The sequence below is a fragment of the Xenopus tropicalis genome, chromosome 3, assembly GCF_000004195.4.
Source record: "Xenopus tropicalis strain Nigerian chromosome 3, UCB_Xtro_10.0, whole genome shotgun sequence".
Taxonomy (NCBI): Eukaryota; Metazoa; Chordata; class Amphibia; order Anura; family Pipidae; genus Xenopus; species Xenopus tropicalis.
In genome coordinates, this window is record NC_030679.2 from 3,040,393 (window position 1) to 3,052,438 (window position 12,046).

The window sequence follows — 12,046 nt, forward strand, 5'->3', positions numbered from 1 at the left end:
ATATGGCTGTTGGGAGGAACCAAAACATGGTAGGAACCTATCAACTGGTTGTTGGTAGGAACCAAACCATGGTGGGAACCTATCAATATGGCTGTTGGTAGGAACCCAAACATGGTGGGAACCTATCAATATGGCTGTTAGTAGGAACCAAAACATGGTAGGAACCTATCAATATGGCTGTTGGTAGGAACCTATTAACATGGCTGTTGGTAGGAACGCCAAACTGGTGGGAACTATCATATGGCTGTTGGTAGGAACCCAAACATGGTGGGGAACCTATCAATATGGCTGTTGGTAGGAACCAAAACATGGTAGGAACCTATCAATATGGCTGTTGGTAGGAACCTATTAACATGGCTGTTGGTAGGAACCCAAACATGGTGGGAACCTATCAATATGGCTGTTGGTAGGAACCAAACATGGTAGGAACCTATCAATATGGCTGTTGGTAGGAACCCAAACATGGTGGGAACCTATCAATATGGCTGTTGGTAGGAAACTATTAACATGGCTGTTGGTAGGAACCCAAACATGGTAGGAACCTATCAATATGGCTGTTGGTAGGAACCCAAACATGGTAGGAACCTATCAATATGGCTGTTGGTAGCAACCTATTAACATGGCTGTTGGTAGGAACCCAAACATGGTGGGAACCTATCAATATGGCTGTTGGTAGGAACCAAAACATGGTAGGAACCTATCAATATGGCTGTTGGTAGGAACCTATCAATATGGCTGTTGGTAGGAACCCAAACATGGTAGGAACCTATCAATATGGCTGTTGGTAGGAACCCAAACATGGTAGGAACCTATCAATATGGCTGTTGGTAGGAACCAAACATGGTAGGAACCTATCAATATGGCTGTTGTAGGAAAACCTATCAATATGGCTGTTGGTAGGAACCCAAACATGGTAGGAACCTATCAATATGGCTGTTGGTAGGAACCTATTAACATGGCTGTTGGTAGGAACCCAAACATGGTGGGAACCTATCAATATGGCTGTTGGTAGGAACCCAAACATGGTAGGAACCTATCAATATGGCTGTTGGTAGGAACCCAAACATGGTAGGAACCTATCAATATGGCTGTTGGTAGGAACCAAAACATGGTAGGAACCTATCAATATGGCTGTTGGGAGGAACCAAAACATGGTAGGAACCTATCAATATGGCTGTTGGGAGGAACCCAAACATGGTGGGAACCTATCAATATGGCTGTTGGTAGGAACCCAAACATGGTGGGAACCTATCAATATGGCTGTTGGTAGGAACCAAAACATGGTAGGAACCTATCAATATGGCTGTTGGTAGGAACCCAAACATGGTGGGAACCTATCAATATGGCTGTTGGTAGGAACCTAATCATGGTAGGAACCTATCAATATGGCTGTTGGTAGGAACCCAAACATGGTAGGAACCTATCAATATGGCTGTTGGTAGGAACCAAAACATGGTAGGAACCTATCAATATGGCTGTTGGTAGGAACCCAAACATGGTGGGAACCTATCAATATGGCTGTTGGTAGGAACCCAAACATGGTAGGAACCTATCAATATGGCTGTTGGTAGGAACCCAAACATGGTGGGAACCTATCAATATGGCTGTTGGTAGGAACCAAAACATGGTAGGAACCTATCAATATGGCTGTTGGTAGGAACCCAAACATGGTGGGAACCTATCAATATGGCTGTTGGTAGGAACCTATTAACATGGCTGTTGGTAGGAACCCAAACATGGTAGGAACCTATCAATATGGCTGTTGGTAGGAACCCAAACATGGTAGGAACCTATCAATATGGCTGTTGGTAGGAACCAAAACATGGTAGGAACCTATCAATATGGCTGTTGGTAGGAACCTATTAACATGGCTGTTGGTAGGAACCCAAACATGGTGAGAACCTATCAATATGGCTGTTGGTAGGAACCAAAACATGGTAGGAACCTATCAATATGGCTGTTGGTAGGAACCCAAACATGGTGGGAACCTATCAATATGGCTGTTGGTAGGAACCTATTAACATGGCTGTTGGTAGGAACCCAAACATGGTAGGAACCTATCAATATGGCTGTTGGTAGGAACCCAAACATGGTAGGAACCTATCAATATGGCTGTTGGTAGCAACCTATTAACATGGCTGTTGGTAGGAACCCAAACATGGTGGGAACCTATCAATATGGCTGTTGGTAGGAACCAAAACATGGTAGGAACCTATCAATATGGCTGTTGGTAGGAACCTATCAATATGGCTGTTGGTAGGAACCTATCAATATGGCTGTTGGTAGGAACCCAAACATGGTAGGAACCTATCAATATGGCTGTTGGTAGGAACCTATCAATATGGCTGTTGGTAGGAACCCAAACATGGTAGGAACCTATCAATATGGCTGTTGGTAGGAACCCAAACATGGTGGGAACCTATCAATATGGCTGTTGGTAGGAACCAAAACATGGTAGGAACCTATCAATATGGCTGTTGGTAGGAACCTATCAATATGGCTGTTGGTAGGAACCCAAACATGGTAGGAACCTATCAATATGGCTGTTGGTAGGAACCTATTAACATGGCTGTTGGTAGGAACCCAAACATGGTAGGAACCTATCAATATGGCTGTTGGTAGGAACCAAAACATGGTAGGAACCTATCAATATGGCTGTTGGTAGGAACCCAAACATGGTAGGAACCTATCAATATGGCTGTTGGTAGGAACCAAAACATTGTAGGTACCTATGAACATGGTTCTTGGTAGGAACCCAAACATGGTAGGAACCTATTAACATGGTTCTTGGTAGGAACCCAAACATGGTAGGAATGGTAGGAACCAATCAACATGGTTGTTGGTAGGAACCCAAACATGGTAGGAACCTATTAACATGGTTATTGGTAGGAACCCAAACATGGTAGGAATGGTAGGAACCTATGAACATGGTTGTTGGTAGGAACCCAAACATTGTAGGAACCTATGAACATGGTTATTGGTAGGAGCCCAAACATGTTAGGAATGGTAGGAACCAATCAACATGGTTGTTTTTGCCAGGGGGAAGGGTGGATTTACCAAAGCGCTCGCACTCACTTTCCAAATAGGAAGCAGTATCCCGTGGATTCTCAATGTGAGAAGAAAGTCTGAAGGTTCAAACAAGAAGGGAAGCCGGCAAATCATCACGCACTTGAGCGAAAGCCTGGGGTCTGTTCTTGCAACAACTCACTGAGAAGCCGTATATGGCGGCCATGATGGCCCAGTAGGCCACGTAGGCCGCACACCCGTACAGTACATGGTACAGCTCTTCAGGGTTGCTCCCGTCCTTCCTGCAGTCTCTATAGAGGCCATAACCCACCCCGCCAATCAAAACAGCCACCCATATGGACAGAGGAAGTAGAGGAATGGAACTGTTGACCACTTTCTGGCGCCCCCAACTGGTCTTGGCTACGGTCAACAGGGCGAACAACTGGCACGGCAGCAGATAAATGACGTACAGCAGAGAATAAAGAGACAGCAAGACCATGCTGAACTTCTTGCTTTGCCAGGAGACGTACAGGGATAGGAGGAGAGACGCGCTCTGGATGCCGAGGAGGAGCCACACAACGTTAGACAGGCTGCCGGAATAGACGAGGCGAATCCAAACAGCCGTTACGAAGAAGGGGAAGAAGATGTCCACCACCGATTGGTAGGTCATCCAGACGGGGTGCTTGTGCCACCACTGGGCGTTGCAGAGCCACACGCGAAAATAGGACCTGGCCCGGCGCGTTTGTTGGTTTAACCATGTGAGATATTGCGATGGGGCGTATCCCCGCGATCTGTGGGTGTATCTGTAAGGGGGGAAATATCTATTTAGGTCTAAGGATTCACCAAATCCAGTATTTTGGGGTTTGACCCCCATAGTTCCATAGTACAGACTACAGCTAAACAGCGGCCTCTAGTGGCCGGATTATCTCTTACTTGGTACGATATCCCATGCTGAGGACCCGGTTGGTCAGATATCGGCCGTCGCTGATTGGGCAGCTGCTTCCCAAAAACGTCTTGTTGTACCAGAACTCCAGAACCACCTGGAGAACATCGTTCCGGAACATTCCTGTGTGGAAAGGGAAAGAAACGCCCAAATAAGCCACTTTGCCCAGTAAACACCACCAGTTGGGTACATTTTGGGCGGCCAGAACCTAGAACTTATAATGAGCACCTACCCAGAGACCCCGGGATGTGGGTCACGCTGCCAAAGTACGACTGGCAGGCCGTCTCCAGGTTACAGGCCACCCAGTAACGCAGGCTGCTCATGAAACTGATGAAGGAGTCGTAAGGGTTCAGAACGCCAACGTCTCCTCCCACCGCGCCGTTCTTTTCGTCGTCTTCCAGGACCTTCACCAGTTCTGCCGTCGCCATTTTGTCCAGTTTGGTGTCCGAGTGACAGACCTGCAATAGGAGGTGCCATCGTCATCACTTTGTGAGATGTCAGGATATTAAAGGACATGTAAACCCCGCTAAAAATGTACTCAGTTTTCTCCTCTCTCCCCCTCCCTTCTCCCTCCTCCCCCTCCCCTCTCTGCTGTAATCTGAGCCCAGAGCACAGAGATAGAGGCAGGAAGTGGTCAGACCAAGCTAAAATGGCAGCTGCTTTCTTCAACAGACACAGAGGGGTTCTAGAGCTGCATTATACAGAATAAAAATAGCATTCTAGCTTGCCCTTTTGTGGCTAATCTAATGGGAAGAAACAGCATCAGTAGTTTTCCTTCTCCTTTATTCACTTCCTCCTCATTCACTCGACCCCCTTCCTTTAGGAATTTGCTTTGGCTAACTGAGCATGCTCAGTAATTCTCAACACGCCCTCCAGTCTAGCAGCCAATGAAGAGATGGCAATGCTGGACTCCATAGAGACTCTGCTCCAGCTGCGCCCTCTGCTGGAGAAACATGTTTCTTATCTCCTAAACGCCTCTCCTGGGCTCAATTGTTTATTAAAGCAAGTTCTGCCTGTGTAAGCCTGCATTCTGTGCCTGTGTAAGCCTGCATTCTCATTGCATGAACTTGATGTGTCAGAGGGAAAATGGCCGCCGGGTGAAAGCAGCGAGAGAATGAGCCCCATCTATGCCCTTTTCCTTATACGAAGGGAAGATCAGGTAATAGACAATAAACCACTCACCTGTACGTAGTCCACAGAGGTCCCGATGGCCCGGAATGCCGTGTACATGGCCTCCCGTTTGCCGCCCCACTGCTGCATGATGCACACACATCGCTTGGTTCTGACCAGTTCCTCCACCATTTTGATTCCTTTATCTTCCTCTGGGAAAGTGGGGATCTCAGGCGAGGAGCCCTCTGATCCTTCCCCGGGGTGGTAGTTCCCCTGCCAGACGTAGGTGCCCACATCTTCCCAATGGAAGACTTCCTTGAAGATGTCCATCATGTAGGCGTCTTCCTTGTTGTTCCCATCGATGACCAAGATGACCTTGAGCTTCTCCTTGGGGTACTTCATAGACCTGCAGGAGTCCAAGCACTGCCTCAGGCAGTCGGGGTTCTCCCGATACCCAGCGATGGTCAGGGCCACCGTCTTCTTAAAGCTGCAGTCGCGGACTCTCCTCTCAATCCGGCGTCTCTCCAGGTTGGCGATGGTGCCCTGCACGAGCAGGTGTAGGAACATGGCCGCCCCATAGAGCCCAAAGGAGATGAGGAGGCCTTGGTGGCAAAGGGTCTGGTAGCCTAGAACGTAAGCGGCGGCGATGGAGGAAAGCAACAAAATCCGCAAGGTGTGAGAGAAGATCCGCCCGAGGGTGGGGTATTTGGGCGCCGCGTGCGGAATGGCCTCCGGATCTGTTGGGGTTTCCATGGAATCTGGGGAGAAAACAATATCGGTGGGATAATTATATACTTGACGCAAAAATTTGCGGGGGCATCAAAAAAAAAAAGGCGCAGTCCCGTCAAAACCCCGCGCGGTTGTGTAAAAAAAAGTTGCGCGCAGCTTTTTTTACATGTGCAACTTTTTTGACTCACGACTTTTTTTGATGCGCCCAAATTTCAGCGATATTTTTGCCAAATTTTTGCCGTGGAAACCATAGCAACCGGCCATACCATTCCATTCATATTGATGCCCCTGAGCCGTGCTGGGCGGGGGCAGATCTGACAGACAGCGCAGAAAGGGGGCGGGACTGTTGCCAGGGGTATATGAGAGTGTAGTGCCCCCCCCCAGGCACACCCCTTACTGCCACATTGGGACCTGCTGTGCCTTTCCTGCTGACAGTTTTAGCCCTATAATTGCCAATAGCTTGTAGAGTGTAAGCTCTTTGGGGCAGGGCTCCCTTCCCCTCCTGTATCGGTTACTGATTGCTTTATATGTTACTCCTTGTAGAGTGTAAGCTCTTTTGGGCAGGGCTCCCTTCCCCTCCTGTATCGGTTACTGATTGCTTTATATGTTACTCCTTGTAGAGTGTAAGCTCTTTGGGGCAGGGCTCCCTTCCCCTCCTGTATCGGTTACTGATTGCTTTATATGTTACTCCTTGTAGAGTGTAAGCTCTTTTGGGCAGGGCTCTCTTCCCCTCCTGTATCGGTTACTGATTGCTTTATATGTTACTCCTTGTAGAGTGTAAGCTCTTTTGGGCAGGGCTCTCTTCCCCTCCTGTATCGGTTACTGATTGCTTTATATGTTACTCCTTGTAGAGTGTAAGCTCTTTTGGGCAGGGCTCTCTTCCCCTCTTGTATCGGTTACTGATTGCTTTATATGTTACTCCTTGTAGATTGTAAGCTCTTTTGGGCAGGGCTCTCTTCCCCTCCTGTATCGGTTACTGATTGCTTTATATGTTACTCCTTGTAGAGTGTAAGCTCTTTTGGGCAGGGCTCTATTGCTCTGTGAGGCTCCAGTTTTATTGTTATTGTTACTTTTTATTCCTTATCTTTCTATTCAGCCCCTCCCCTATTCATATTCCTGTCTCTGCCTGGTTGCTAAGGTAACTTGGACCCTAGCAACCAAACCCTATTGCTCTGTGAGGCTCCAGTTTTATTGTTATTGTTACTTTTTATTCCTTATCTTTCTATTCAGCCCCTCCCCTATTCATATTCCTGTCTCTGCCTGGTTGCTAAGGTAACTTGGACCCTAGCAACCAAACCCTATTGCTCTGTGAGGCTCCAGTTTTATTGTTATTGTTACTTTTTATTCCTTATCTTTCTATTCAGCCCCTCCCCTATTCATATTCCTGTCTCTCATTGCAACTCTACCTTAGCAAGTCCCTGGTTTCTTAGGTAATTTGGATCCTAGCAACCAAATAGCTGCTAAAATGCCAAACTGGAGAGCTTCAGAACAAATAGTAAAATAATTAAAAACTACAAATAATAAAAAATGAAGACCAATTGCAAATTGTCTCGGAATATTACTCTCTACATCATACTAAGAGTTAACTCAAAAGGTCTATTCTTAGCAACTTTGCAATTGGTCTTCATTAGTTTTTGAATTATTTCCCTTCTTCTTCCGACTCTTTGCAGCTTTCAAATGGGGGTCACTGACCCCGGCAGCCAAACCCTATTGCTCTGTGAGGCTCCAGTTTTATTGTTATTGTTACTTTTTATTCCTTATCTTTCTATTCAGCCCCTCCCCTATTCATATACCAGTCTCTCATCCCTGGTTGCTAAGGTAATTTGGACCCTAGCAACAGGATAACTGACCCCGGCAGCCAAACCCTATTGCTCTGTGAGGCTCCAGTTTTATTGTTACTTTTTATTCCTTATCTTTCTATTCAGCCCCTCCCCTATTCCTATACCTGTCTCCCATTCCAACCACTGGCTGGTTGCTAGGTTAAATTGGACCCTAGCAACCCATTTGCTGCTCAGATCCCAAACTGGAGAGCCGCTGAACAAAAAGCTAAATAACTCATAATAATAAATGAAGACCAATTGCAAATTGTCTGAGAATAGCAGTCTCTACTAAAAGTGAATTTAAAGGGGAACAACGCCTTTTAAAAGAAAACTCTTACCTGTAAATCTGTCTCTCTCTCTCAGGTGGAGGCAAAGGAAGGAAATCGGGAGCAATTGGATCTGATGATATAAATCCAGAATGATCACCAACAGGTCACACTCCCCCCCTTCTGCCTAACAATAGCCCGACCCTCTGTCCAATAGGAATGCAGGGGGCGGGGCTTCTTATTCAGGAAAGCCTTCACCTGTATTGTCTTTACTGAAGTATATAGGCACCCAAGGGCCAAGGGAGGCGGGTTCTGGGGGGCAGTCCTTTTTGCCCCATCCCATCTGGGGCTCAGTACAGGGGTATCACTTGGGGCTGCTTCTCTTATACTGAACCCTAAACAAAGATACATTGTCAGGGCCCCCAATAGCTGAACCACCTGACCCCCCCCACCCCCCATGGTAACCCTGCCCCATTGGCAAATGGCCTGTCATGTGATTCTCTGCATTTGCAATAGAAAGAGCCACACAGACTCCCTGGTATCATTACTGGGGCCCATTAGCATAGTGATCAGATTCTGAAAGTCTCTTTATCTGTCACAATAGCACCGTCTGCGCCCCCCCCCCCCCTGTGTATTACTGTATCTCCCCTACACCCCCCTCTCAGGTGCTAATTGGCTCAGCCCGGAGCCAGAGCCGGGAGATAAGGGCCATGGGATGCTTTGTTTCATTGCTTATTCCTCTATTACATCACTCATGTATTATAAGGGATAATGTACCCCCTACTGTAAATGATAAGGATATTAGCAGTCACTGAGGGGTTCTGTGCCCCCCATATAAAGGCACAAGGCTGCAGGCTGAGTTATACAGGGAACTCTGAGTATCACTCATGTATTATAAGGGAAAATGTACCCCCTACTGTAAATGATAAGGATATTAGCAGTCACTGAGGGGTTCTGTGCCCCCCATATACAGGCACAAGGCTGCAGGCTGAGTTATACAGGGAACTCTGAGTATCACTCATGTATTATAAGGGATAATGTACCCCCTACTGTAAATGATAAGGATATTAGCAGTCACTGAGGGGCTCTGTGCCCCCCATATAAAGGCACAAGGCTGCAGGCTGAGTTATACAGGGAACTCTGAGTATCACTCATGTATTATAAGGGATAATGTACCCCCTACTGTAAATGATAAGGATATTAGCAGTCACTGAGGGGTTCTGTGCCCATATAAAGGCACAAGGCTGCAGGCTGAGTTATACAGGGAACTCTGAGTATCACTCATGTATTATAAGGGATAATGTACCCCCTACTGTAAATGATAAGGATATTAGCAGTCACTGAGGGGCTCTGTGCCCCCCATATAAAGGCACAAGGCTGCAGGCTGAGTTATACAGGGAACTCTGAGTATCACTCATGTATTATAAGGGATAATGTACCCCCTACTGTAAATGATAAGGATATTAGCAGTCACTGAGGGGTTCTGTGCCCCCCATATAAAGGCACAAGGCTGCAGGCTGAGTTATACAGGGAACTCTGAGTATCACTCATGTATTATAAGGGATAATGTACCCCCTACTGTAAATGATAAGGATATTAGCAGTCACTGAGGGGTTCTGTGCCCCCCATATAAAGGCACAAGGCTGCAGGCTGAGTTATACAGGGAACTCTGAGTATCACTCATGTATTATAAGGGATAATGTACCCCCTACTGTAAATGATAAGGATATTAGCAGTCACTGAGGGGCTCTGTGAAGTCCCTGCCTGGAGAAGCTTACAATCTATTAGGAGAAGAGGACAGACAGTAACAAAGGAGAAACAAAGCCAGTCTGACCAATCAGATTTTGGTGGCCAATAGATCTCAATAACAAGCGTGTATCTGTGGGTTTTCAAAGGTGAAGAGCTTTTCACGTCATTTACCCAAAGGGGTTTAATGGGAAGGTTCACCTTTAAGATAACAGTTAGTATGTTACAGAATTGCCCATTCCTAGCAACTTTGCAATTGGTCTGCATTATTTATTTGTTACAGTATTTGAATGATTTGCCTTCTTCTGACTCTGCTATACCCCTATCCTTATAGAAGAGCTCTGGGGGTCACAAGTCCTGCAGCTTCAGAGCCGGAGGGCCCCCTCAGATATAGAAGATGGGAATGGCCTATTCTTAGCAACTTTTCAATTGGTCTTCATTTTTTATATTTTTTGAATTATTCCTCTTCTGACTCTTTGCAGCTTTCAAATGGGGGTCACTGACCCCGGCAGCCAAACCCTATTGCTCTGTGAGGCTCCAGTTTTATTGTTACTTTTTATTCCTTATCTTTCTATTCAGCCCCTCCCCTATTCATATACCTGTCTCTCATCCAAACCACTCCCTGGTTGCTAATGTAACTTGGACCCTAGCAACCAAACCCTATTGCTCTGTGAGGCTCCAGTTTTATTGTTATTGTTACTTTTTATTCCTTATCTTTCTATTCAGCCCCTCCCCTATTCATATACCTGTCTCTCATCCAAACCACTCCCTGGTTGCTAAGGTAACTTGGACCCTAGCAACCAAAAACCTATTGCTCGGTGAGGCTCCAGTTTTATTGTTATTGTTACTTTTTATTCCTTATCTTTCTATTCCGCCCCTCCCCTATTCACATACCAGCGTCTCATTCACACCACTCCATGGTTGCCAAGGTAATTCAGACCCTAGCAACCATACAACTGCTGAACCCCCAAACAGGAGAGCTGCTGAGCAAAAAAACTGAAATTAAAAAAACTTCAAAATAAAAAATGAAGACCAATTCTGCAGCTTATCTGCCCATGTATGGGGCCCCGACCCCCCCCCCCCCCCCATGGGCCTACCCAGGATTAGAATTGACCGGATCTGGAATGGGCAGGTCTGATTCAGTCAGATTGGGGGCCACATTGGTTAGTTGATGCAGTCCCACAGCGCTCATGCCCACCCTTTTAATTTGATAGTTTGACCCTAGCCCTATAGCGCCACCTTATGGGGATCTGCTTGTTTGGCAGTGTCACCAATTGAGAGAGGGGGATCTTCTCCCGATACACCCACCATTTATTTATTTGAATTAATATGGTGGGCAAAGGTGGCCATTTTTTATAAACAGACCCAAAATGGCAGCTGAAATCTGCCGGTGTATAGTCACCCTTAGGTGGGCATATTGGGAGAAGACCTGTTTGGCAACTTGAGAGGATCCCAATACCTGTGGCCCCCTGAATACTTGGGCGGTCGCTTGGCCACGGAAGGAAAATACCAAGGAAAGCAGAAATAGGAGTAAAAATGAGTTTATTAACATCACATCAGCGTTCATTGTAATAGAATGTACCATGTAGCGCAGAACGTACCATGTAGCGTAATGCAGAACGTACCATGTAGCACAGAACGTACCATGTAGCGTAATGCAGAATGTACCATGTAGCGCAGAACGTACCATGTAGCGTAATGCAGAACGTACCATGTAGCACAGAACGTACCAAGTAACGTAATGCAGAACGTACCATGTAGCGTAATGCAGAATGTACCATGTAGCACAGAACGTACCAAGTAACGTAATGCAGAACGTACCATGTAGCGTAATGCAGAACGTACCAAGTAACGTAATGCAGAACGTACCATGTAGCGTAATGCAGAACGTACCATGTAGCGTAATGCAGAACGTACCGTGTAGCGCAGAACGTACCAAGTAACGTAATGCAGAACGTACCATGTAATGTAACACTATACAGATAAAAGTAAAGTAAAAAGTTGGGGAATTTATAAAAAGGGGGATTAGGGAGGGATTAAAAGCGGATAATTCTAAACATAAAAAAAAAACGAAAACAGTCTCAATATGAGAATGAAATAAACAGTCGCTGCTCCTGGTCCCGGGCTCTGGGCTTCATGGTGGGGGCAGCCTGTTACACCCCCCCCCCCCCCCACTATAGGGAACGATGGCACCTACTGAGGGCAAAACCCAAGTAGCAGCTACTGACCCCCCCCCCCCCCCAAACACACTAAAAAGCCCAGGTTCTGCCAGACAGGGATTCGAGATCCATAGTCTCACAATACACACGGCAGGATCCATTTTGTATTTACAGGGGAACTATCAGCGGAGATGGAATGTCCTTTCCTAGCTTTGCTGGTTACGGTACCCTCGTGGGACTATTTATTGTGTGACCACGCCCATCATA

General features: G+C 46.5%; 1 protein-coding gene across 4 annotated transcripts in view; it reads right to left on the minus strand.

The window, feature by feature from the left end:
* The window catches only part of LOC116406439 (hyaluronan synthase-related protein-like), a 16,626-nt gene extending 8,384 nt beyond the window's left edge, over positions 1–8,242 (minus strand). Inside the window, exons 1-7 of one of the 4 annotated variants that reach the window (XM_031898472.1) lie at positions 7,947–8,242; positions 5,132–5,817; positions 4,182–4,407; positions 3,940–4,072; positions 2,730–3,809; positions 2,670–2,686; positions 2,563–2,600 (exon numbers count right to left, since the gene is read on the minus strand). In XM_031898472.1, coding sequence (XP_031754332.1) covers positions 3,134–3,809; positions 3,940–4,072; positions 4,182–4,407; positions 5,132–5,812 — 1,716 coding nt within the window. In that variant the 5' untranslated portion in view covers positions 5,813–5,817; positions 7,947–8,242 and the 3' untranslated portion in view covers positions 2,563–2,600; positions 2,670–2,686; positions 2,730–3,133. Of the gene's footprint in view, positions 1–6; positions 192–2,562; positions 2,601–2,626; positions 3,810–3,939; positions 4,073–4,181; positions 4,408–5,131; positions 5,818–7,946 lie in introns of those variants that run through there. The other 3 variants (XM_031898471.1, XM_031898469.1, XM_031898470.1) reach the window with 3 other exon arrangements.
* Between the last annotated feature and the right edge of the window lie 3,804 nt (positions 8,243–12,046).